The sequence below is a fragment of the Clarias gariepinus genome, chromosome 6 (assembly GCF_024256425.1).
Source record: "Clarias gariepinus isolate MV-2021 ecotype Netherlands chromosome 6, CGAR_prim_01v2, whole genome shotgun sequence".
NCBI lineage: Eukaryota > Metazoa > Chordata > Actinopteri > Siluriformes > Clariidae > Clarias > Clarias gariepinus.
In genome coordinates, this window is record NC_071105.1 from 33,455,390 (window position 1) to 33,483,179 (window position 27,790).

The 27,790-nt window shown below is 39.3% G+C and overlaps 2 protein-coding genes across 5 annotated transcripts in view; one reads left to right on the forward strand and one right to left on the reverse strand.

Moving 5' to 3' along the window:
- The window catches only part of bmerb1 (bMERB domain containing 1), a 30,859-nt gene extending 26,731 nt beyond the window's left edge, over positions 1-4,128 (forward strand). For both annotated transcript variants that reach the window (XM_053499566.1, XM_053499562.1), the window contains exon 6: positions 931-4,128. In XM_053499566.1, coding sequence (XP_053355541.1) covers positions 931-1,049 — 119 coding nt within the window. In that variant the 3' untranslated portion in view covers positions 1,050-4,128. The remainder of the gene's footprint in view (positions 1-930) is intronic.
- On the reverse strand, positions 4,040-27,501 carry LOC128527188 (meiosis regulator and mRNA stability factor 1). 3 transcript variants are annotated; one of them, XR_008360848.1, is made up of 27 exons: positions 27,409-27,501; positions 26,648-26,843; positions 24,631-25,311; positions 23,239-23,407; positions 22,759-22,973; positions 22,122-22,239; positions 21,523-21,695; positions 20,617-21,081; positions 19,665-19,816; positions 19,242-19,382; positions 18,972-19,158; positions 18,679-18,857; positions 18,448-18,528; positions 16,494-16,730; positions 16,253-16,372; positions 15,962-16,143; positions 14,083-14,303; positions 13,568-13,710; positions 12,546-12,679; positions 10,920-11,122; positions 10,316-10,543; positions 9,825-10,058; positions 9,463-9,693; positions 8,168-8,228; positions 7,679-7,762; positions 5,845-7,313; positions 4,040-5,794 (listed from the first exon to the last, which is right to left on the reverse strand). XR_008360848.1 is itself a non-coding variant. In XM_053499539.1 (26 exons), the coding sequence occupies exons 2-26, from the start codon at positions 26,786-26,788 to the stop codon at positions 6,823-6,825; spliced, it is 5,271 nt and encodes a 1,756-aa protein (XP_053355514.1). In that variant the 5' UTR covers positions 26,789-26,843; positions 27,409-27,501; the 3' UTR covers positions 4,040-6,822. The 3 variants fall into 3 exon arrangements, 2 of the variants coding, with proteins under 2 accessions (XP_053355514.1, XP_053355515.1); XM_053499539.1 differs by having other exon boundaries at positions 4,040-7,313; XM_053499540.1 differs by lacking the exon at positions 20,617-21,081 and having other exon boundaries at positions 4,040-7,313.
- Between the last annotated feature and the right edge of the window lie 289 nt (positions 27,502-27,790).

A 27,790-nucleotide genomic window follows, 5' to 3' on the forward strand; every position in this document is an offset into this window, starting at 1 on the left:
TCTTGAGCTACAGAAGATTAAATACACACAGTGGTTTTACTGATATGTTCTTTTACAAATGATGACCGCTTATTGCTTATTTCACAAATTCACAGATGTGTGTGTGTTCATGTATGTACTGTATTTGCTTGTGTTCTTGGTGGGTGGGGTTTTTGTTACATTTTTCTTTTACAGTTAAACCTTGGATTAAGTGCATAATTTGTTCTGGAAGCATGCTCGTATATCAAAGCACTCGGATATTAAAGAAAATTTATCCCATAAGAAATAATAGAAACTTAGATTATTCGTTTCTCAATGCAAAAATGTTCATATAAAATTAATACAAAATATAAAATAAAATAAACAAAATACCTGACCTTTACCTTTGAAAAGGATTTCCGTAAAAACGTTTTTGAGAAGAAACTTCTTTAATGACACTTGCTTTTGCTTTATGCGCACACACATTGTCACAACCTAATAATAAAACAGTACCTACAGATTACCCACAATCCTACATGAGTAAGAGAGAGAAGAACCATAACTCACAACGCAGTTGTGTTCGTGTACCACTCGGTAGACAAAGCACTTGAGTACAACTTGTACATGCTTTTAACTTTTTAAACGAGTTTTTTTTATAAAGTTAAAAATTTTTTTTTTTCTAGTCTTGCAAAACACTCACAGACCAAGTTAGGTTCTACTGTATTTTGTTCTATAATAATAATAATAATAATAATAATAATATACTTCATTCAGTAAATTTTTTACACTTGTATATGATAATTGTTCAATAAAAAAAAAAGAAATCATCATGGCCTGCAGTGTTACCTTCAGGCATCTGCAAACTTTTGCTCCATACAGTATATGCAACCTTGAGTGTATGCCTACCCTTGCACAATAATTAAATCAAAGAAATTAAATAGATAATAATCATTTTCCTTGTACCTTTTTCAGGTCCTCCAAAAGTGAAAAAGCCAACTCCAGAACCTCCACCAAACAAACCATCCATTACCAAGAGCAGCGTAGCCATCATAAAGGACTGCTGTGGAGCTACACAGTGTGTCATCATGTAAAACCTCTTCACCCTACACTTAGTACGTTTCAGGAAGACATGATTTTATTGGGGCTAATCAGGTCGCTGTAGATTTTTATGTTTAAATTTGCACAGCTGATGTGGTGCCATCATTCATTTTAGACTTGTCTGATAAATTACTCCCTTTTTTAATGCTGCACATAAACCTGATGATGTATCCTGGCTTTAATTTTGAAAATCTGTCTTGGGTGAAACGTTATGAAATGCCCCAGTCACACAAGGTCTAGATGGTTTGTATGTGGAGATCTTGTGTTCTTTAACTGGTTTGAGAATCTAATGGCATGTTCAAACAGCGGTTCTGAGAACAGCTCGAAAATTGCAAGAAGCAGTTTACTAGAATAGGTTCTGGTTCTAGAACTACATTCAGAACAGTTTCCATTTGCACAACCACAAACTGTAGTTCTAGAATTCCTCCAGTTGAATGATAACGGAAGTTAGCACTAAAAAATTCTCTTCTGAAGCCCTGCTGAGATTGAGTTTTTTTTTATTTTATTTATTTTATTTTATAGAGTTTAAGAAAATCTTAGAATCAGTATGGATCTGAAGCTTTGATGTGTTCTGTTATGCCTTATTAGAGAATTCTAGAATCCACTTCCGTATCAATATGTCGCGTTCATTAGTGTTTGTGCGTCACAGACGCAGACCTGGATACCGCCCTTTCATATCACAAAGTTATCTGCTCTATTTCATCTATAAAGAGCTGATGGACTGGAACGGAGTTACACAATCTTCAGCATCAGAGCTCTTCATTGCTATGGCAACAAGTTATATGCAGGGTCACCACAAGAGAACAGACCTGAGCTTTAGGATTGCTGTTGGAAAAAACAACCATGAATCAATGTTCAGTAGAGGTAAAACGGTTTTCCTGGCAATTACATAAGATGATCAGAATTAAGCTAAAAAACCCGGGGGCACTACACGTAGCCATTGTCTCGCCAATCATTTTCCAATCACAAAACATTTGTGCTGCGTTCTAGATTAATGTTGGATTCGACCATATAAAGTTATAATTAACAAATATTGTATCTCGTAGTAAAACTTGTAAAAAAAAACCCTCATGGTTGTTTTTTCAGTGGAAACCTTGATTTTTTTTTTTTTTTTACTTTGTCCACATTTGTACAGGGTGAGGAGGTTGTACAGTTGGGAAAGCTCTCTCTTTATGCAAGTATTTAAAATTAGATTTAAAAAATCTTTTCACAAAATCTTACTCCATTATTTACAGTAAAAGATATACACATGTACATAAAATATTCTGTGTGTTGGAAATAAAACAGCTCAGACACCAACAGCAATCTGGATGCAATTCATGATGATGATCAAAAGGAGAGAGAGAGAGAAGAGAGAATGTTCAATAGGTAATCCTTATTGATGCTGTAATTTAGTCCAACAGTTTATCAGCTGCCCCAGTTCAAAGATTTGTGCTAATGTTTGCCTAAAAGAGCACTACAGGCACTATACTGGTTCTGAGACAGGATGTTATGTTAAACGTTAATTAAATCATCACATATGCATTTCCACTCAAAGATCTAGATTACTTCACATTCCTCCTACGCAGTTCAGCATTCGAAACTCACAGTTCAGATTGTATTATGGTTTTTGAGCCGTGGTCCGAATTATTTTCCTTAATTCTTCTCATATTACTACAATTACTACTAAGGGTACTTTATCATCATCTTTGGCTGAAGAAAAGGTTGCAGGGTTATAAATATGGGAAAGATTATGTGCATATATAATTAACCTAGGCTGTAAAGGGGTACATCATATGGCAACCTAAGCACGATTCAGTCCTTTCTGACAAAGCCCTAGTACCAAGCGATAAAGAGGGTTTGAGCGTCCTAAATACCAAATATCTTGCTAAAATAAATTAAATCATGGTTCACATGCAGGGAGAGAGCTGTACTGGTCAAGGATCAGCTAAAGTGCTTTTAGCACGGTTTAAAACACATCAGAAGAAACTGTTATGAAATGGTATCGTTGAAAGGAAAAACGATTACATTAGGTTCGCTTTTCTCATGCAATCTTTGCTGTGATCCTTTACAAAATCACAAGCAACAACCAGATCAGGTTTCATCTCATTCTTTTTGCTCGAGAACAGAAAAACTTCATTTTCTTGCATGCATGTTCTTTATGTTGTTGCTGTACACATCCTACACCAGAGCGAGTGTTTGTGAGCTTTTTCCATCACAAAAATATGAGCCTGTGAATTTCAGGAGCATCATTTGGTGGGGGGCGGTCCTGAGATCCACAGTGGTTTGTTACGAAAGTCTTTATGTAAACCGTCAATAAATATAAACACTTCAACGTTATTTGTAAATATGTGTTCCAATAAAAGCATCTTTCAGCATATTGTTATAAGAGTCTTGTTACGTTTGGATTCAGTATAAATGCTACTAGAATAAATGTCTAACCTAATTTTAACTATGTGCATTTACTCCGATTAAAACATGCTATGACATGACTGAAGGTAACGTAAACACTGTATAATCAGATCACAAACCAAAGAGCTGTTTGGCGAAACTGTTCATATTTTTGGCTTTTTGCTGTTTTGAAACAACTCAAGCTGTGTCAGAACAGAAATACATTTCAGGACATGACGTTAATGGAACATAATCCACATAATGGAGAAACAGTAAGTTTACATCACACCACCTTATTACTGATCATTTTCCTGTAACAGCCCCCCCCTAAAGTGATATATTCCCTAAATATCTAACAAATCCTAAAAAAATACCTCTAAACAAGCTAGCTATGGGGAATAAAATTAGTCTCTACTTATAAGTACAATAAAGAATTTTTGATTTGATGCATCTATATACTGCTTGTAGATTACCTAACACGATTGAGGTTTGTTTGATCTTTATGCTTGTATGGAGTTGCATAGAAGTGTAAGAGTTATACATTTAAAAGAAAAGAAAAAAAAAAAGGTGGGGATTTTCCATACCTTCAAGTTAAAACGTCACGAGTCGAAACTGATGCTTGTGAAATTTATTAAACAGAAATATTTCGGGAACTTCACAAAGAAGTGAAATGCGATGATGATGATGATGGGGGGGGGGGGGGGGGGGTGGGGGGTAAGTGACAGTGAGCAGAGGAAGAAATCACAATATTAAAGAAAAAACATGCAACTCAAGTGCAATTAGCAAGAAACAAAATGGGGCACAGAATTTTAGGTGAACATGATGACATTGTGCCTCTGGTGAAGAGAACTACTGTACAGTCATCTTGAGCCTGTGCATCATTTTATACCCAAGAGTGTCTCCCAAATTAGTAATTACTTGTTGGCTTTCTAACAAGATCATTCACAATACTGGTTAGATACATTAGGATAGAATCAGGATCAGTCCAGCATGAACCTTTGTTCTAACTGCACTTGCTCAAGGTCATTTTGGAAACACACAGGTGACCCCTAATCACAAACCAAAAAAAAAAAAAACATTCCATGCTGGAAAAGAGACGTTGCTCAACTAAATGGTTGTAACTGCCATGAACGTTTGAACGTTATTAACATCACACCCTGGGTAGAATGGTATTTAATAAATCAAAACTATGCAAAAGTGCATAGGCAAACAAGTTTGGCTTCTCATTGTGGCGCAACAAATAAGATGTTCAAAGATTTGTCCTCCAAGTTAGCTGTAACCAAACAATCTCCCCCAACTAAACAGCAAACTAAAAGCGTACTCGTTACGACCGGTGTGACTCAGCTCTAAGGTACTCTACATGAAACAAATATCAGGCCTTTGATAATCTTTATTTTAAAAAATAATAAATCAGCTCTTTTAATATGGGATGAAAGTAAATCATTCGGGACATAATGCAGCCACTCCGTGGTGGCGAGTCACGAAATTAGGAACATGAGCTTTACACTTGACTAAAACTGGAATAGACTGCATTAAACTCACAGCAAGACCTTGTTAAATGAAATGAGCAGCCATTTTCATGACCATCAGGTTCAAGGCCAGAGCCCAAGAAATTGGTCAACGAATCACATACATTCACAATAAAAACAGAAAGCTATTTTAGAGGAAGATGCTGCCAAAACATGATTCTTGCTGCACAAAAACAGATCAGAAGAGTAGCTTGTCAGATGTTCAGGCTGGGATTTTTAGTTTTGTTTTTTTTGTCCTGGGATAACCCAGACAGCACAAACAGATGCAGGATAAGTCTTCGGTCCCAAGAAACCCACTAAACAAGACCAAAAAAAAAAAAAAAAGTCAAAAAAAAAAAACAACAACACACTAAGTGAGTGTAGGAGGGAACGCCCTACCAGCTTTCTCGCTCTTCATCTCTGATGGTGCCAAGGCTGATACAAGCCATTGTAAAAAGCCCCAGCTTCGTCCACAGAAAAAGAAAAAGAAATAAATCAGAGGGCCTGTGTGTGTCCCCCTGATACCACAGTGTTTTTCCACTCTGAGCGCGTACCATCCTTGACTCCGGTGCATTTAAAACCCATCTCTAAATGTCACATGCTAAAGTCTTGCACGAAGAATAAGTGCAGACTGTTAACAGATCCAAAGAAACTGATCAAGGTTAAAGAAAACAACCTTGGCTCTTGCCATCATGAACCTTTTTGAAAAGCAGGAAGCAAACAGATTAAAACTCTACAGCTGCTAGATCGCCACATTAAACAGGAAATTATCTATGCACCATGTGCATATAAAATTTCACACAAAACAATTGAAACAAAACAGAGCGCGAGCTGCGTACACCGCTAAAACTAAAATAGAGCTTCTGCTTGAACTCTGCCGGTAGAACCACAGAGTTTTGCACGCACCAACTAATCTTTCGTTGTCGACATCAGCTGCCGAATTGCGCGTTTCAAGTTAGCAAAGAGCTCTGACACGACCTTGACTTGATCCTGCATGCGTGCCCTGGACCTAGCTCAAACATCCAAAGTGACACCTGCTCATCTCCTAATCTCTACTGAAGAGAACTGCACTCTTAATATCTTGAACAGAATGCCAATACTCCAACATCAACATGTGCACTAAATCATGGACCAGAAATTTACTCTAAACCCGTATCTGGGGAAAAGGAAAAAAAAAAACCTTTAGACATTAATCTCTAAAGATTTCTGAAGGACACAGTTGCAGAAATCCTACAAATACATAAGGACTTTACATCATTTTAAAGATTCTTATATTTTATATATTTAACTCCCTCATTCAATAACTTAATATTATTTAAAAAACATCCTGTGCATAAATAGGAGATGACGTCTCCTTTGCATTTGTTACAATATCGTGTGCAGGAAGAGCAGGGTCAGTCAGAGGATTTCAAACCTGACCAGGAAATCAATTTGGTGAAAACCATGATACCCAAAAACAGCACAGGGTTGCCTTGGTTACAGCTAACTTGAAGGTGTGTTTTCGTTTCATATAAACTCATGTTTCGTAAACGTATCCTAGAAGACGCGATTTTTCAGCAGAACGTAAAACTCAGAATATTGAAATACTCAGGATTTACACCAACTAACTAAACAAAACTGTAAAAAACTAAATTACGAGCAAGTGCGTTGAACGTTTTGAGAGACAGAAGCAGAAGAAGAATTAGAAGCACAGGGAGGGATGTCCCCTTCAGGCTACCTTTAGTCAGATCAAATCCCTCACAGCCGCAGCTCTGTAGAGTTGCGTGGATTTATTTCGCTGGCCGCTTAAGCATCTCATTTTATTTATTTTTACCAGAGCGGTCAAAAAAAAACGTAATAAAATAAAACACTATGGAATTTGGGAGCTCGATCTGATTAACAAGTAACATTAGACTAAGGGCGCTGAAGAGAAGGAAAAATTAGCTGCAAGTTTTATCTTATTCCGGAAGGCTCTTTTGTTGGGGCTTTCTGTGGCCAAGGGTTTAAGATTGGGAGGTTCCGAGGGCTTGGGAGTATTATTAGATCTAGCATTTCCACTCGGACATTCTGCATCCTTTTCGACATCGTCGATGGCATCTTCACCTACGCTGCACACTGATGTTTTCTCCATATTACTCTCTTCATTTGAAGATAAGCAGCATTCAGTCGGCGTCAGAGCTGTTTGAGGCTGACGGTCGTGGACGGCCTGATCCTCTCCGGTGCCGCCCGTGGGCTGGCTGTGAGAGTGCTCCTCAAATCGGATGAGGTCTCTGTGCTGGAGTAGAACCGGGTCAGGATGTAGCTGAGGCGAAGGCAGGCAGGAGGGAACTGGCCCGCACAGCAGGTCCACGGGAGAACCGGAGCTTAGACACAGCAGTTCCGCTTCACCAGTACTGCCACCTGAGGACAAAAGACACTTTTGAAATGTCCATTCCAACCACTTTCTTATCTTAGCTGTTAAATCTTGCACTGTTGGGATTAGTCAACAAGCAAAAAAACAATCTTCAAAGCCTCGACTGCCATACTCCCACATGCCACTATAAGAACCGAGAATGGGAGGTGATGTACTATTAAAATAGTACTAATAAAATACTACTATGGTGAATATAGGAACCTGCTACGAATTGGATATGAAGATTTATTACTTTTCAATCCAACTGTATTTTATTTATACATCATTTAATAATGTACATCATTTGCAAGATTCCGAACATGATGCTGCACACACGTACAATTTACTAATATGAACACATGTTTGTGTTTACCTGGGCTGTTTGTGCTGTCAGGGCTCTGGCTCTCTCGGGCCTCCTCAGGTTGAGGGCTCTCCGTGTTGGCGGGGCTGCTGCGAGCTGATGACGCATGCACATTAATCAAAAGCAGATATAGCACCAACACGCTCGATACTTAAGTTTAGGTAAACAAACACGACTCCAGCAGAAGAACAACTGAAGCGGGCTGGAAGTATCCGTTGACTGGGAAGCTTTCACAACTAAAAGCAGGCGTGAATTTACTATTATTACTAATATAGTTACTATTTTAGAAAATAATATTAATCGTGTACAAGTATGTGGCTTAGACTTTTTTTTTTTTGTCTTCTAATTTTTTATTCTTTTTTTAAGCTTGGCTTGTTAGATATTTCTACAGTCAGGGAATCGTCAGTAATCAATGCATCAATTACTGCCTGGGCAAGCTTAACAAAATTTTAACCTGCGTTACAAACGGGTTAGTACGACCTTTATACTATGTTCTCTCACCTTTCATATCATTCCTCAGGACTATTATCTTCTTGTGACCATGGCCTTTGATCCAGACGACCTGTAGAAAAAGGAAAGTAATGATAAATAGAAATAACTAAGGTAAAATATAAACAATTAAGACCAACCCAGAGATCAGTGGAAGACATTGGTGTTTTCTCAGATCCAAGCAGCGGTGATTAAACTGATCAAATTAACAGCCTTTTCTGAATTAAAAAGAGTGTGATAGAGCAGGAAAAACACCAAAATGTGCATAGCAGGGGGTACCTCAGGACCAGCGTCAGGAACCACTGCTACACCGTTTTATCAACCAAATACAATGGTGGCTTCATGTACCACCCACAATAAAAAATAAATATTAAAAAAAAAAAAAAAAAAAAAAAAAGGGAGTGGGCGGTGGAAAAGATTCTCAATCAATAAATGCTGCTTCCATGGTTTTAGAAGACGGCTGCGTAGCCATTAGGTTGAACAGAGAGCACTTTTTAAATATGAAACAGTGCTACATGGAGTGCTTCGGTCATGATATGGAAAAAAAAAAAAAAAAAAAAAAAGCACAAAGCAATCATAACCTTCCATCAAGTCATCTTTGTATGCAGATGTACTAGCTACCAAGCTCCCAGTTAGCATTACAAGATGTAATGCAGCTGCCTTGTCAAAAAAAAAAAAAAATAAATAAAAAGAAAAAATAAATATAAATTTTTTTAATTAAGCATTTTGAACGGAAAAAGACAGGAATCAGGAACCACCAATTTCCTTCCTTTCCTAATGTTGCACCTAGAGTTTGTGTCATGTCTTATGCCCTATTCACACGAAATTAGTATTATCTGGGAATCTTGTGTGATTTGTAATAATTGCTGGGATTGTCTGGGATCTTAATCCTGTGTGAATGAATCGGCCATGTCTGTAATTTGTACGGTAAAAATCCCGCCTGCAAATGACCTACCATACTTCGCAGAACACTGCGGTCCTGCGCATATATATTAGTGAATCAGCATGTCTGCGATTTTCCGGAGTCGTCTATCTTTTTTTTTTTTTTTTTTCAAGGTTTTGTTTTCCTGCGCGCCTTTATAATCAATCTTCCGCAACCTTCCCGTTGCTGGGTCATATCACTACACACTATACAACAATACAATGTGCAGAAAGAGAAACATGCCTTTATTTGTAAGAAATGTAATATTTGTAATATGGAATATAAGTGTAACATAATATGTAATATAACAAACGTAAAATTTATTTGTATAAAATTCGAGTTAAATAGCAGGCTTCACTTCTCCTATGCGAATTTAAAAACTGACCTGCGGTATGGCAGTCAGGAGTTCGTCCAGACTGCTGTATCCATAGTCACGAGGCTGGAACTCTTGGCCTGTGTACTTGCTAAAGGCACCCCAAAACTCAGTCAGGAAGATCTGGTTATAGTGGTAGGTGTGCAGGAGGGCTCGGACTTTTCGAGCGAACTGGTACAGCCGAGTTAACCGTACTTGCTCTTTGGTTTTATTACCCTCCTCCTCCTCCTCCTCCTCGAACAACTATACAGAGAACGATTTAATAAAAGAATGATAATTTTTGTTACTTAAGAATCATTACTACAAGCACACAAACGGAGCACTTCTTAATGGTTTTAACAGCTTGTTTAAATAGCAGGTTCTCTCTCGCACACCTCCACCAGGTAGGGCAGGCTCTTAAGCAGCTCAGTGAGGGAGACGAAGCCGTATTCGCAGGGGTTGAGCTGCTGATCATACACTGACTCGTACTGTTTCTGCAGTGCCTCCACTCCCAGCCAGTTGTGCTCATCGGGAAGTGACATCATTATAGACAACAACTGTGATGTAAGAGTACGTAGTGATTTTCTGTTGATAAGCTGGACTTCTTTTTCTTCAGCTCCATCCACCACCTTCATTGGGAAATAAAAATAAATATAAAAAAAATAATAATAATAAAAAATAAAAAAAGGCCATATGAGCAGAAAGGAAAAGTGAAGAATCTGTTTAAAGCACACCATTTTCTTGAAACTACAGTACCTGTCTGCGGGCAACCTTAAATATTATTGGAAGATCAAGTTATCGGTTAGTCTAAAAATTAATACACGACCCCTCCCTCCCTAATTGTTCCTACAGGCTTCTTAATATCACCTGCTGGATAGTCGCTCACCTTGACCACATGACAGAGTTTGGTGAGAAGGGCAGGCAGCGTACTGGCATCGTAATCCTGCAGGCGAAGTCCGTAACCGAAGGTCTTGCTGTACTCAGCTAGCAGCTGGGTAACAGGTAGGGTGGAGTCTTTCTGAGCACGCAAGAGCTTCACCAGCTGAGCTGCCAGAGCCTTTACACGCTCAACCTCAGTGAGAGCCAGTACCTTCTCCTCGCCACATTCTAGCACCTGCAGAGATCAGAGGCTGAAGAGATAACCACCAGGTATGCAGGTTTAAAACACAATGTTATACCTCTTTTTCACCCATCAGCAATTCACATTTATTTTGTATTTTTTTAAAATATATAGTTAAAAAAATAATAATAATAATAATATCACAGAGCTTCAGCGTTTCCAAATTTTTTCTTCGCTTTGATCTGTGAAATGATTTATGAGGTACAAATACCTTTTAAAACTGCATTGACAATGTTGTATATGAAATTTAGCCAGGCAAAAATAATTTATATAATAAACAACATCATTGTGAGCATCATTGTAGTATAACGTGACTTGTGGATGTAGAAATGAGATGTCAAGTGGTGATGGCAGGTTGATCAGCACTCACCTGAAGGACATCAGGAATGGCTTCGAACAGCTCCACGAGCTTGGAGAAACCATAGTAGGTGAGCTTACACTGGCGCCCGAAGTGGTGGTGATAAGTGGGGATGAACTTGCTGAAGGGCATGCGGAAGTGCGGTTGGTGCCGCAGCAGATCTACCACCTCCTTCCCGAACTGTCTGGTGCGCTCGATCTCGTCTGCAGTCCGCTCTAAAAAAACACAACACGGAAATAGTTAGGATTTAGCCTAAAATGCAATTATTACACGTTTTTTTTTTTTGTTTTTTGTTTTTAAAGGTTGCTTGTACAGTTAAACCTTGGATTGCGAGCATAATTCATTCGGGAGGGATGCTTCTAATCCAAAGCACTTGTATATCAAAGCAAAATTTCCCTATATTAAAAAAATGACTGAAAAATAGAAACTCATGATTCATTCCACAACCCAAAAATAATAAAAAAATATTAATACAAAATATAAAGTAAATATATCACTGCTGTTGGCTAAACTGGAATCTTTTTCTTTTTGTGTGACTAACAAGGAACCTCTCTAATGACACTTGCCTTTGCCTCCTTTTAAGAGTTTCATGGAAATGTGACGTTGCATCGTTGTTAAACAGATTCATCTCCTGCACTGCTACAGCCTTTTTAACCTCTTTCTTCACGGAGGTCGCTTTTAGATGTAGTCCACACGAAGCCGGTGCGTTCCCTATCCGATAATTTTTTTTCCGTAAAACACTGCGTCGTCTCAAGAAATATCTGCGTACACACGAAACCACTGAAAACGGTGTAGTATATATATATATATATGTTAGACCAGTATGGGGCGCTGTAATTCTGCCATAGAGACACACTATACATGGAGAAAAAGACTCTGAGCATGCGCATAACCTTCGCGCTGTATACGAACCAAGATGGTGTTGTCCATTATCGCTTGTTGCTCCTAACAGTTGCATAGAAGCAATAGATTTTGCTGTAATAAAGCTAGTAGGCTTTGTAGCAACACGAACACAATCATGTAGTCCACCATTATTGTTGTTGCTGTTACGTGTGACGCAGCCGACACGTGATGTGATGACATCATCGTTTCACAAAATATACGGATTGGCTGTACACACAAAACTGCAAGGGTGTCGTTTTCAGATTTATCCACTTTGGGACCCGGTTTCAAGAAATAGCGGTTTTAGTCTCCTAAAACGCCGGATCCGTGTGGACGAAACGCCAATACGATAAAAAATGTATACGTATACAGCGAAACGCGTCTCCGTGTGGACAGGACCTTAGTTACTTAAAGAACAGTCACTACACTTGGACACAAAACAATGCTTTACACACACACGGTCACAATGGAATGGTAACTATACAAATTAGGCGCATGCCCAGAGACCGAGCATGGGAAACAATTACCCACAAACCTGCAGCGTGAGAGAGAGAACCACCCCTGGCTCAGTTCTGATCATGTGATGCTCGCTCAGAAGACAAGGCGCATATGTACTGCTCGTAGTGCAAGACCTCACTCATTTATCGAGTTAAAATTTATTTAAAAAATTTCCCACGTGTTGCAAAACCAAGTTACTCGCAATCCAATATTTTACTGTACGATATTATTAAAACATGATCTTTATAATTCACTGACCTCTCTTAGGCACAGATATTACAGTCTCTGAATCCTGCTGTGTGATGGTGATAGTCGTGTCAGGAATCTCACTCAGCAGATCCACCAAGTCACACAGCCCGTAGTCAACCACTCGCCAGTCTCTGGAGAAACACCTGTCACAACAGACAAAACACAGCATTTTTAACAGGCGGACAAACTAATTAGTTACAGTAGAACCTTGGCTTATGAGCATAATTCGTTCTGGAAGTGGGCTTGTATTCCAAAACACTCATCCACCAAATTAAATTTTCTCATAAGAAATAAATCAAAACTCAAATTATTTGTTCCACAGCCCCAAAAAATAAATACATAAACATAATTAATACAAAATATAAAGTAAAAATAAAACAAATTAACCTGCACTTTACCTAAAGTAAAAACGAATCCTGACAGATAAGTGTTACCGTTTGTGTGTGCAGACGCTGTGTGTGTGTCGTTATGTGTGCGCGCATAATTAGGCACCATGCTGGTTCACAACGGATGTTGTTTATACTAGTGAGACGCGCGCACTAAGACCCAGCTGGGGAGATAATTACCCACAATTCCGCAGAAAAAAAAAAGAGGAAAACTGTTGGCTCAGTTGTGATCACGTAGCACTTGGTGTCAAAACAAGTAGTGCATGCATGATACATGATACTCGTAAGCCAAGACTTGCTCATTTTTCAAGTCAAAATTTATTAAAAATCTTCTTGCGAAACACTCGCAAACCGCATTACTCGCAATCCGAGGTTTCTTATTAATTAATCTACGATCCCTCCCTGAAAAAAACAACAAGCCCTTTTACAACTGATTGGAACAGGTGTTGCAAGCCTAACAATGATCAAGAAAAATAAATAAATAAATCTTGCCTAAATACAATAAATTATAAAGTGGAAGCAATTACCTTAATTATAGTGCATTATCAGACCAATATAAAAAAAGCACTCATGCATCATAATGTGCAATTTAACTGCTTCTGTCTGGGACAGAATACAGATTAAAGATTACTGCAGATAACTGACCAGTGGTAGGCCTGCATGAAGTCCCTGACGATGACCTGCTTGCTCGCCTGAAACTTGAGCAGTTTGAGCAGGTCTTGAGTGAAACGCTTCACCTGCGCCCTGTGTGTGAGGGTCAGCAACCTTTTAGAGCCCAGGCCCAGGATCTGCAGTGCAAAAGACAACAATTACAGTCCAGGCAAACACACGCTTATGTCCACAACATATTCCATACACTACTTGGTTGTTTACGACACATTAACGTTGCAGACATTTTTATTTTGGCATATACCTAAAATAAATTTTGTCTACTTTCCATTAGGCTACAGTTGCTGCCATTTCATGCACCAGGTGTTTCCAACAGTTATGCATAATTGGCTCAATTAAAAAATGTAGTCCAGGAATAAAAAAAAAATAAATAAATAAACAAATAAATGATGTGATACCATATTTCATAACAATTTTACTTGGATTCTTCTGGATTACTTGTTACTTTCATAAACGTCCCAAAACACACTACAGCACTGCAAAACTCTAACCTGTAGTACATGTGGTACAGCTTCCAGCAGCTCCAGCAGTTTGGTGTAGCCATAATCAGAGACCCGGCACTGCTTGGCAAAGTGATGGTGGTAGGCAGGGATGAATTTAGTTATAGGCATCAAGCAGGAGGGCTGGTTTTTCATCAGATCTACAATTTCTCGACTGAATTGGATCAACTGTGGATTTCCTACTGGGCTCTTACAGCGCTGCAGCCAGGGGTCTGTGCAATTCAAGTCAACAGAAAAGAGAAAGAGGAAAACAAAATATGTGTCATGTCATTGTTTTTTTAAAAGAATAATCGGAGACGTGTTCCTAGGGATGAAGTTGATTGTTTTTTTTACTTCTGCAACATAATTTATTATTCTTTTTTATATATATTACTTATTATTGTACTGCTTATTTTATACAATGAGGGTAGACTTTTGTTGTTGAATATTTGGATTTCATTTAACTTTTTTTAATATTGTGCGTTTTTATTGTCTGTTTCTGCAGCCATGTTAGAATTGTACAGCACTTTGGTCAACTAAGCTGTGTTAAAATGTGCTTTAAAAATAAATTTGACTTGACTTGTTTAACATACTGACGCGTCAAATGCTAGCTTTACTGCATGACAGACCAACGTACCCAGAATTTTTGTATTCTTTGCATTTAGCCGAATAAAGTTTAACGATAATCCTAAAAAGAAATAGTGCTTGAAACTGGGCTTCACATGTGATAAATAGCTAGTGAATAACTTGGACTTTACATGGTCTCGGTTCCTTTGATGTATTTAAACTGAAGTTCATGTTCAGTAGACTACTGGAACACTTTTCAAGCGGTTCAGAAACGTCTGGAGAAATATGCATATTTAAACAACGCATAAAAGTGTTTTCAGCTGAAACTGGCAGTGTTGGTGATTGTGTGAAATTAAGGGAGGAAAAAGTGTTTTCCTTCTTATTTTTGAGGGGACATTTAAATGTTCTCCAATATACAAGGTCGGCTTTCATGCTCATTGACCATAAATAAGCCATCAGATATTTGGTGCCATTAATTTTCAAAGGGGAAAAATGTTAGTTATTGAGTGAAACTTAGAATGGTAAAATAAGTTGTAATATAAAGCTAATATAAAGTTATAGGATGCGTCTGCAATCACAAGCAATCACTCTCACAAAGCACCAGCAGTGTAACTTTTACCATTTATAACTATTACGTCAAAGAGCAGATTACCTAAAAGGGCACAGAGACCTTGGTTAAAGTTCTGACTCAGTAATAATGCAGTAAACGTGAGTTTACTGCAACTCAGTATGAGAATGACCTAATTAGTTTTAAAGATCTAGCAATAGTAAAGAGTTTGTAAAAATTGTGAAAAGGTTAAAGATAAAATTAAGCTGATTAGCTTAATGTAATCAGTAATGTTATTTCAGGTTGAAGCCCATGGACATGTCTGATTGTCTTTATTCCTCCAATATATGAAATGTAAAAATATAATTGAAAGAGCCTTGAATTGAAAACCTCTTTTATATAGGCTTGTAGGTGCATTACAGTAGTTCCAATCTGTGTATACAAGGTAAACTATCGCCTTAATTGGCCTTGATGTGTATAACCATGGCCACATCAAGGGGAAAAAACACTGAATAATGCCCCTTCTACTCGACATATTGATTTTATTTATGGCTCAAATTTAACTTCAGACTAATACCAAAGGACTGAAAAAGCATCATTAAATTCTGTTTAGCCAGTTGTGAGTCATGCTGTGACAAAATCCGCTGCACAGACATACTAACAAACAGACTTTTTATCAGGGGGGGTCCTCCATTTTATGAAACGTAAAGATACCATTGAAAAAGCGAGCTCCGACCAATGTACAGACAAAACCTCTTTATTTATAGAGCTGCGTACCTGCATTGGGTGGTGGGGGTTTGTTGTGGATCCATTTGATGACCTTATAGCCATTCTGTGCAGTTACAATGGTGATACCTGGTATACAGGTAATAAGGTGCTCCAGCGGAACACTACCCTCCAGCTTTCCTTCTTCAGCCACCGTCAACGGACTGAACTCTGACGCATAACATTCTGGGAAACTGAGATGTAAAATTAGTCATGATATTTACACTCGGAAAAATCCCTCAGCAATAAAAACACCCGACTTTGCACCTGTTGCTTGCATGTGAATGAGGGCAGTCGTATTACCTCAGCAAGGGGATAGTACCCTCATGCGACTGCAGCAGACTGTGCACGTGTGCAGATAAGGCTTTCAGAGACACCACAACAAACGGGATCTTATATGTGTCAGGGTCATAATCTGCCTCACTACACACGGGTACAAGAAAAACAGGATAGATTAAGAGGGAAGGCAGTTTTCCCAAAAAATTTTTTATAAAGACTATCCATGCAGCAAACAGTTAATATAATCCTGTGTTTATGGTCTTACCTGAAATCTTGCTCTGTGTAGTGACGTTTGCAGACAGGCTCGTGATACTCGAGCTCCTCAAAGACCACTGGACTGCCACTGGTGGAGGAGCCATCATGAGACTGGGAGGAGCCCAGGGGACTATGCCTAGCTAGGCTGCTAGACAGAAGACAAACCAAGCGCCCTCCACTCTGTTCACGAACAGCCACTACCTCTGGCAATCTGTAGAGATCGCTCACCACAAGTTTACGGCCAAATCTGCAGGTTAGCACATCCAGACCAGGAATGAGTAAACTTAATTGAACGCCTATTACTTAAAGTTAAACTCACCAAAAGAAATGTCAGTAAATATGGTCAAATCTAGAAAGCCAAATCATAATTCAAAGCAACTATATGATTAATGATGCAGTCTGGAAAGAATGATATCAATGTTTGATATCAATGTTTACATACATCTAGCCTTGTGATCTCCTGAGAAAACTCTCCTGTTATGATTACATATGATTTTGTAAAATAGAAATTTTAAAACATACTGTTCTAATTGTTTAGAGAAATTATACTTGATGATAAAATAAACAATGTTGACAATGAATGGTTAGAACTTGTTCATATTTCCAATGCTTAATTAACCTCAGACAAATAAACTGAATAAGCCTTTGAACCATGCTTAACAAAAGGTGACAATAATTGCGGTCACATTTTTCTATATCAGATCCATTAAATTATTCTTTAGAATAAAGATTTTTAAAGTTTTAAATAATTTGAAGTGGGAAAAAAACAAAAAAACACAAGACTTAAAGGAATTGACAAACTGAAAATGGGCATTTGACATTCTAGTACCATTACATCCAGACTTTAAATACCAACACCTCACAAAAAAATAATAAACACAGGTAGTCCCTGACTTCCGAATGAGTTTCATTCCAGGGTCACCACTCGCAAGTCGGATTTGTTCTTAAATCTGGCAAAGTTAGTCTTACACGCTTTTGAGACAAATATACAGTGGAACCTCGGGTTGCGAGTAACACGGTTTGCGAGTGTTCCGCAAGACAAGCAAAGATTTTCAATAAAGTTTGACTTGAAAAACAAACAAGTCTTGGTTTACGAGTACCGAGTATCATGTATCACGCATGCGCTTCTTGTTTCAACAAGAAAACTGTGAAACTCAATAAAAGAAGAGAAAGGTTTACTGTGTAAGATAAGAAGGGGGACCGGGGACAGGGCTGATTCCTCCTCTCCTCTTACTTTAGCTTCACACACATACACAGCGCCTGCGCGCATAAACAATTTTCTCCGTTGTGATTTATTTTTACTTTTTTTAAAAGACAAGTGCAGTTTAATTTGTTTTATTTTTACTTTATATTTTGTGTTAATTATTTTTATGCATTTATTTTTTTGGACTGTGGAACAAATAATTTAAGTTTCCATTACTTCGTGGGGGGGGGGGGCGGGAATTCGCTTTGATTTATGGATTTTTTGGAATACAAGCCCGGTTCCTGAACGAATTATGCTTGTAATCCAAGGTTCCACGGAACAATGTAAACCATACCAATCCACTTGACTAAATCTTTCCCAACACTGCCAACATGTGGCCAAAATACTTAATCGCACCTAAGGAAATTAATCTCACAGTAAAATGTCTCTGCGCCTTTAAATCGTGAGGGAAATCCCGGACACCATTTTGTCTCGGAGCGGTTTTCCCACTGTAGACACTTTAAACATTTTATACATTTCACTTACACACTGAAAATAGTGTTTATTATTGTAAATATTGGTATCTGGTGCACTGCAGTGTGTATTCTTAGTAAAATACACGAGCTACTTCTGTGATTGAACAGAAAGGAGAACTGTGCTTCGTTGATATCTGAGGAAATTAAATCTTAGGAAAGTCTATATGTAGAGACTATTTGTAAAGAAAAATAAAGGAAAAAAAAAAAGAAGTGTTCATACGCATGGTCTGTATAATGTGACTTACTTTTTCTCATAAATTTCAGTGAATTTAGACAGTGGAAGACAGTTTGCTGGAGAATCCTGAAGAATACTGATAATCTCGGAGCTAAAAAAGAAATAAAGAATAACTTCAATAAAAACTATTAAACCTATATATTAAAATAAAAAATGTCTGCATTATTACTGCAAATATAAGCAGAGGACACAACCCTGTAACTGTAATGATTAATGCTTGCAGCATGTCAGAGGTCAGTACCTGAGGCAGGTAAGGGATTTGTTATTTGCACCGGTAATGAGGGAGACATGGATGCGCTTATTGCCAATCTTGTAGCGGTGAAGGATGCTGACGGCTCCGATAGCCTGCTGCAGAGAACCCATCTGTACCTTAGCTTTGAGCTGGTAGTCTGTGTGAGGACTGAGCTCAACAGATTTCACCTGAAACGCGGGATGGGAAATAGACGGCAATAAACAGAATGATTATGTGAGGGTTTTAACTCAAGTTGCATTTTGATATTATGGTTGGACAGAAGGATTTGGATGTTCTCTCACCCTGCCATGCTTGGCGAAGGTGTCGAGCAGGATCTGCTGCAACTCTTTCCTGGACATCCTGTAATCGAGATTGGCTACTTGGATATCTGCACCGTCTGAGAAAGGCTCGGTCTGAGAGTCGGGACACGGGCTACGAGAGGGAACACTCAGCGGGGATGAACGGTTGGACAGACACGGAGATGCACTCCTGAAAGAGATGAGTAACTGGATGTGAGGAAGGATCTGGACAATGGAGTTAATACTATGCATGGTTTGCTAAAAGACACACACCTTGAGGACCAAGATCCCTGCGAGAACATCAGCGGGCTGAAGGAAGTGTGCAGGTTGAGTTTGCTGAAAGCTGATGGTGTGCTCACCTGAAATGACTCTGCTGGAGAATCTGTAGTAGTGCGCAGGCTGCACGACTCTCTCCTACGCACACAAAACCTGCCGCTTACATCGCAATCCAAACCAGAAGGAAATATATGGTTTTTTTTGTTTTTGTTTTTTAACATACTGACTTTGCAATATTTAATTTTTCTGAAAGCTTACGCCTAAATCCACACAACAACAGTTTTATTACAAATTCAGGATGAGGGCTGGTGCTGCTAAACACATGGTGCAGCTTTCACAGTAAAACAGACTTTCCAATACAGAGTCAAGTCAAACGTACCATTTTTAACATAAGAGAAAGGGGGTAGGTAGGAGCAGTACCTGCGGCCCCGTTGCAGGAGCTCTGCAGGGAAGGCTGGTTTAGCAGGCTGCAGCTGAGAAGACAGGCCATTGCTCTGAGGAGACGCAGATGCAGCACGGACTTTCTCCAGAGGGAAACCTGTCCTGGCCTTAGACTCCATACCACTCAAGTCCTGAGTTAAAGTAAAGTAGTACATGAACCTCTCACAAATCGCCAATATAACTGTGATTAAGGAATGAGATGAAGGAATAACGGTAATTCCCATATTTCATCCCTGTTGCAGGAAAGTCAAACTCCAATCATTTTTTTGTAATTTGCTATGTCTAAATAAGGGGGGAAAAAAATTTTGTTCTAAATTACAAAACAATATAAATTATTCTAAGGTTAAGGCAGTGAGCAATCAGTTTAATTAGAGTCAGAATTTCCTGCAATAATATTCCAGGCAAAATGGATGGAGCTACACAGCAGGACTGAAAATTAAAGAGGAGCAGAAAAGATGGAAAGAATAAAATGATAAAAGAAAATCTGATCTCATGCAAAGCTACTGCTTAGTCCATGATCTGTTACATGAACATGAATCATTCCTTCATATGATGGGTTTTAAAGCAAGGCAACAGCAGCGAGAGAAGGGTCATCTAGCAGCTGTAGGTAGACAGGTAGGATTAGGGTTATGAGCAAATGCGGGTAAGCACAGAATGGGTAAAAACCTGGCACACTGTCAACATTCTCCAACAAACAAAATTCCTGATCATTTGCAAGCTAATTGTTGGTGCTTCACATTCTTCCTCCTGTTAAACAGAACTAACAGGCCAAATTTTAAGAAATTTCTTATTTTTTAGGGTTTGTTGGACAATCTTGAATAAGTGGACTCAGAATTTTACTTTAAAGCTGAAAAGCAGGCATGGTGTGAGCATCTTAACAGCTGAAGGATGAAGGGAGAATGGAGGCAGATGGCACGGTTACACCTCTGACCTGGGAAAGGGACTTCAACACTGGGCTGCAGGAAGAAGCATGCCCCACTTTCCTAGGGCTGTAAGGTCTTTCTGGAACATTTACCCCAGCATCCCTGCCATTTTGTGAGGCTCGCGACGCCCGCCTGGGGCGACGTGGTGACCGCAGCTTCTCCACTGGGAGGAACAGGCCGCTAGAAAAGGAGGAAGAGGCAGCAGGCCGAGACGGCTCCGCCGCCTCCTCCTCCTGTAGCCCATCGGGGGAAAATGACAGAGTGATGCGGTTTCCCAGGACGTCCTCGTTCTCCATGCGCTTACGGGCGCGCTCAGCTGCCTCTGCACTGGCAAATCGGAGCACAGCGGTGCCGCCGGACACGCCCAGCACTTTCCCACCGCAGTTATTGGACAGGCGCTGAAGCCTGCTACTGACAGACTTGGTGTCACGGTGCGTGGGGAGGTTGTGCACAAAGAGAAGGTTGAGACAGGGCTGGGGGAGCAAAGAAAAAGGGGGCACTCTAGGTTTTCTCAGACTGTTTCACTGAGGTAGTTACTGGTTTTGAGATTTATAAGGATTTTTTTTTAAATACAATTTCCTTCATCTACTCCAAATTTGAATTACAAAAAAAAAAAAAAAAAAATGCAAATAATTAAACACAACCTACAGCCTGTAATTAATCCAATATATTGTCAGGAGTAGCACGTCATGGCTGTAGCTTGGGGCAAGGCTGCACTTCTGTACAGAGGGCCATAGGTTTAACAAGGGCCAGAGTATTCTAGAGTTCATAAAATACAAGCATAGTGTAGCTTATAGGTAATATCTGGCCACTGAATAAAATAAAATTAAGTGTCTTCTTAAGAGACTTTTACGAATGGTGTTCAGCCGACTAAATATTCTTGCCCCAGGATTATAGGATGAAAATAAAAATACCTGTGATTTGATTAGCATCCTGGGAGGCAATTCAGAGACCAAGTCCTCAAACAGGACGTGAAGGTGTGCATGCTGCAGGAGAGCAGGTGATGCTTGAGTCTTGTGCACCAGAATAACCTGGAAGCCGTGGCGATGTCGAAGGTCACTCAGCTCACTGGCAAAGTTCACATCAGCTACACACCGAGAAGGGTAGAAGTGAAATAGATATCAAAGCACAGAAGCTTACAGAGTTAATTTAATTAAATCCATCATTGTATTGTAATGTTGTTGGTCTCAAAAATACTATCAAAAACAGCTTTCCTGTGTCATATTTAATTTAAAATGATATGATGAATACCTGAATAGCTATTTTCGTGCTGGAACAGCATCACAAACGGTTAACTGGGTTAATAATTACTTATGTACAGACTTAGCTTTCAACATTTTTATGAAGTTAATAGTAAAAAAAAAAAAGCTCCTATTATGGATGCCTTCTGTTGGGGATTTTCTCGGAAATGTTATATCGTGTTGTCGTTAAACCGATGCTTGTCTTGCAAAACATTCACAGACCAAATTACTTGCAATCTAGGGTTTTAATGTAGTTTATGTTAAACACTTACAAGAAACTACGATGACTGTGGCAGGAGCGGTGTGCGTTTCAGCAAAGCGTCTGAGACTCTGTCGGAGTTTGTCATCAGCAGCATTTTTGGCTGTGGCATTTATGTGAGCAACAGTGACCTGTTAGAAGGTTAGACAGGGAGGAAGGGGGAAAAATAGTATAATACATTTTAACTCAATCCCAAGGACTTTTCTGTAAAAAAAAAAAAAAGAAAAAAAAAAAGAAAGAAAAAAATTTTAATAATCCATACACGTATCCTGATGTGTTCACCTCATTTTTATTTAAAGGCTTTTATACAAGATTTCCAGTTTAATCTGAACATTGATGTGCAACACCACAGGATCTTTGGCCACCTCTCTAAAATAAAGAAGCTCTTCAGTTTGGGATTAAATTGTGTGTATGCAATAGAAGACATAAAGGGGAGAATTTCTTTCAAAAGTTTGCACACTGGTGTGCTAGTGAAAACTTCAAGATGGCATCCTGTCATGAGAACAACATTACCAAGCTAAACAATACTGAGATTAGCTGGTTGTTGAGATATCCTAAAGGTGTCAGTAGCTTGCAAAGTCTAATAGCCATGTTAATAATAAGGTGGATAGGAGGTAATAAATAAATATGCTATGCATGTCCCTGTTTACCTGGCAGTTGTTAAGCTCCTGAATGACAGCCTTGTTCTCTTTGCTGATGTCACACACGCAGATGAACTCGGCCTCGCGGTGTCCCTGGAAGAAACGCTCACGGAGTCTTTGAACTACAGTGGCAGCTGAACGTCCGCTGGGCACAGCACAGTTCTCTATGTCCCAAAACACACCCACTGGGGGCAAGGACTCTTGCCCACCACCTTCAGTTGACCCTAATACAGACATTTCTGATTAAAGCTGCTGCACATCAAAACCACATCCAGTGCACCAGAACCTTCTAATACATTTCAAATAATGTTAATAGAAAACCAAGTCCATTCAATTTGAAGCCATAAACTACTATAACGCTTTTATTTATTTAGTGTGTCGAAAGTGTACTTCCATAATTAGGTTTAAAATGTTGCTCATGTAGCCAACACGTCCACATATCAAGTGTTAGGTCTTAAGGGTTACAGCATAGTAAATCCATGCACTGACCATATTTCTGGTTAATTTTTCCAATGCTGGTGGGGTGCAGAATGCCATCGTTGGGTGTTCCAGGAACTCTACAGCCGTTACAGATAGGTACAGTAGAAGGGCAGGGCTGAGGAGGGGGGATGTTCGGCCAAACCTTCTCAGAGTCAGCAGCACCCAAACCCTGTGTGGGCTGAACAGGTAACTCATAAACATCAACCTTATATCAAACAAATACAACAACCTGGTAGGCAACAACCGTTTAACTTTGATTTACTGATCAACGCAATTACATCAAGAATATCTTCATTAGCTCATCTGTTATTCTTTAAAAAAAACCTATTCAATAGTTTTATGTAACAGGTAAACAATATGGACAAAAGTATTTGGCCAAACCTGTTAATTATTGAATTCAGGTGATGGGGATAATCTTAATGCTTCAGCATACCAGACATCTTGGACAATGCTATGCTTCCAACTTTGTGGCAATAGTTTGGGGAAGGCCCTATTTCTATTCCAACATGACCCAAGGACTATAAAGACATGGTTTGATGAGTTTGGTGTGGAAAAAAAACTTAACTGGCCTGCACAGAGACCTGACCTAAACCCAATCGAGCACCTTTGGGATGAACTAGAATGAAGATTGCCAGCCAGACTCCTCATCCAACATCAGTGTCTGATCTCATAAATGTTCTACAGAATAAATCGGCACAAATTGCTACAGAAACACTCCTTGTGGACGCTGTTATAGCTGCAAATGACTGCAACTCCATATTAAAGTATATGTATTCATATACAGTGTCATTGCAGGTTTGGACAAAAACTTTTGTCAATATAGTGTAGGTCATAATAATCAGTCTAACCAACATTAATGTTGAAAATACAATAATTTAATAATTATTAGAAAGTAAAATGCCCAATCGGTGTCTACAGATTCTTGAGCTGATGTTTTAAAATAACACAATACACCTAAGGTCTTATTTTTATGTCTGCACTAATACATGTTTGCAAATCTGTGTTGGGATACAAAGCCAAGAGCAATGGATCATAAAAACACACTGCTGCTTAAAGTTATTAAATAAACTTTTCTTTGTTGCATTAAATTTTCCCCCTATAGGTCTGGGAAGTTTCATAAATTAAAAAAAAATTTCCCCCTCCTAAAAAAAAAAAAAAAAAAAACACAATGTAAGTAGTGAAAACTATAGCAACACAGTTTAATAAACGATAAAGCATTTATTACTTTTGGGTTGCTAGTGCTGTAAATTATTTAAGCATCAGATGAACTGAAAAACACTTTGGAAACACTTTGAGTGAGAACTTACTACACAATTACAGCCCTAAAACTCCTGAAGTACTCGACTAAACTCAACAACCCCTTTAAAAAGTGTAAAGCTGTGCTGCCGGCGAAAAACCAACCTTTCTTAAACACTGATGGCAGTAGTGTGCTCCCTGCTGACAGACGGTGTTGTGCTCGAGGTACAAAGGGTTAGTGCAGAGGTGAGTAGAGGATTGTGTGTCACTGTGTGAATGGTAGTGCTGTTCCACCCGATGCTCCTCGCTACAGCGGCAGCACCCGGGTAAGGCCACACAGGGCCCGTGATTTGACTGCAGGCGACCCGCTGAGACAGGAGAAAAAGTGTGAAGATGCCCGCAGCAGGACGGGTGTGTGTGAGCTGCCATGGGCTGAGACGTGGCTACTGAGGCCACCCGGAACCCAAAACTCTGCGGGGTCTGCAGCTGTGTAGGGGAAAAAAGTGCAGGACGACCACCACCACCAGTGCTAGGATTAACGCTGCTGCTAATGCTACAGCCACCACCGAAACCGTCACCTAAACTGTGGGCCCTGGCTTCAAAGGAGCCCGAGTGCTGTTGGACGTGCAGGCTGCATTCACAGCGGGAACACAAGCTTACTTTAGGGCTACCAGGCTGCAGCTGAGAGAGGGGCTGCTGGGGGAGTTGAGGGTCTGAAGGGAGTTGGCAGGGAGGAGGCACAGGCTTGGGGGCCAGAGCAAGAGGCTGCTGAGAGGCACTGTGTAGTGGAGGTGGAGGGACATCTTTCAGTTCCAACACAGGCTTACGGACTTCCATGAAATTGTTCTAGGGATTGAAAAAAATAATAATAATACAAATGGATCATAAAGCAACATACCAGGAGTTTCAACAGTCAGTCCTATCTTTACCATGAAGGAAAGCCAAAAACAAGTCTTTCCAAATCATCTTCACACTTCCAACTTAAATGTCACCCATTAACTGGTAGATGATTGATGATAAATTGAAAAAAAGTATTTTCCTGCCCATTGTTCCTTTCTCACAAAAAATTGTATAAGAATGGCGAGTGCTATTAACGAACAGTCTCCTTATTTTATCGCTTTTATTGGTACAAAAACAGAACATGTCAGGCATTTTTAATACGTTTTTTTCAATCTATATCAATATGATTATGTTTACCAACATTTCTTTATTTTCTCTGTCTCTTGAAATTAAAAAGATATACACAGTTTATGGAATGCTCAAGGGGAAAAAATGTGTAGAAGACAGAGACAAGCAGATAAACTAACAAAATCTTTATTAATGACAATTTCAGATATTTATTATTATTCAAAATGGTACATAAACCCATTGTAGAATGACATTCGGTACCAAATAAATTCTTATAACAGTATTAAGGGGTCTCTTTTTACATCTTGAATGAATAAAAATGTAAAAATGAAGTACAAATTCAGGAATTCCCTCAGTCACTCATCATACAGCTTATTCCCGTATCGAGTCGGAGAGCCTGGAGTCTATCCCAGGAGACCTGGGGGATAAAGCAGGGTAGACGCTGGACAATGTAATCCAGAACACACACATACTTACTCACACTCTACAGGCAATTTGGGAATGAAAGTTAGCCTAATCTGCATGTCTTCGGACTGTGGGTGGGAACCAGAGTACCCGGAGGAAACCCACCAAGCACCAGGAGAACATGCAAACCCTATGCACACTGCGGCTGGAATCGAACCCGAGGTGGAAGGTGACCAGGCTAACCACTATGCCATCAAGGCGCTCAAATTCAGGAATTGTTTAGGAAAAAACCCAATCTCACAATGACCAGGATACATTCTCAACCATCATGCCAAGCACCTGCAGGTACAATATTACCCCTTACAGGGCTCAAACTGGAGATTCTCTCCAGGCATGCCAAGTAAAAATCTGATCATTTGGCATCATCCTTTATTGAAATCCCTGAGTAGGCAGCAACTGTATGCATTAATATAAACTGGTGGAACTACTGTCTGAGCTCCTGTTAGAGGGAACTCACCTGTGTGATCAGAATCGAAAGTTAACAATCCTGTGGAACTGATGATTAGATTATATAACAAAGACTGTGCAAAACAAACAGACAAGAAGTGGACAATGACCCCCTGATGGAAATGACTCGTTATCAGCTCACCTGGTGGTGTGCAGCCGGGGCAGTTTGCTGGAGAGAAGAAAAGCAGTCGGCGAGTTTCCAAAACCTGTTGTCTGTACGAGCGAGCCATGGGAAGGACGTTCCATTACACGTTTCCCTTTCCTTTTCCGAACCTTCCATCATACCACCTTCCCGAACATCTCACTGATGTTTCACAGCTCGTCTCTCTCATGCTTGCCTTGAGAACACCAACACAAAGCTTTTTTTTTGTTATAAAGGAAACATATTAACCACAATACCTGCTACTAACCAGAGCCAGGAGGGGGTCGTGTTTATTACCCATGGAACTTAATTAATTAATTAGACGATGCAACGTTCAGACGTGCATTTTTGTTTGAGGTTTATTTTGCTTGTTAAAGGCTAGCACACTCACAGTCCCTGCTCGATAACGGTGTTAATATTAGCAAGCGTTAAACACTTCCGCAGTTGTTAGCTCAATTTAAGACGAAAGCCAATGGCTAAAGATAATACCAAAGAAATATACATTAAACCTATACAATATGACGTGTGCCTGTATACTGTACAGACGACAAAACACAAAGTTCGCGTTGTTGTTGTTGTTGTTGTTTAGCTAGCCAGACTGCTAACTGCAGGTTACCGCGTACATGGAGAACACAGCTTACAGCTAAACACAGTATCCTGATATTCAAAATGACGCTAGAATTAAGTCTTATATCGTAACGAATTTTAAAAATCTATATTTTTCTTAAATGTTATTTGGTGACATTAGCTTGTTAACATACCGTCTACCTTCCACCCATTCTGTCTCGCGCACACAATACACCCCTAAGGGTCCTCGCGCCAACCGCGTAGTGATAAAGGATTACCTACTGGCGTCTCCTTAGAAACGCTGCCGTAAACACCGCGACAGCTGTCGCAAATCATTATACCTTCGTCGTGATGTACGTTGTACGGCCCAAAGAAAGTGACCAATATTCATTAAGTCCTGCTTCAGACATCAGACAGTCTGCATTTGGGTTTGCTGATGTCATGTACAACCAAAGTTATCATTACTTTTAAAACGTATAAATTGTACTGCTGCTGGAATATAGAAATGATATGGATAAATGTAGAACTCCAAAAATGCGCATATAATAATAATAATGATAATAATAATAATAATTA

Excerpts from the sequence above, each read along its gene's own strand:
- LOC128527188 (XM_053499539.1), bottom strand. The coding sequence starts at position 26,788 with ATGATGGAAGGTTCGGAAAAGGAAAGGGAAACGTGTAATGGAACGTCC. Across the intron at positions 22,974-23,238 it reads AAAAATTAACCAGAAATATG|GGTCAACTGAAGGTGGTGGG; the intron begins GTCAGTGCATGG and ends TGTCTGTATTAG. Across the intron at positions 10,544-10,919 it reads CCATTCCTGATGTCCTTCAG|GTGCTAGAATGTGGCGAGGA; the intron begins GTGAGTGCTGAT and ends TGATCTCTGCAG.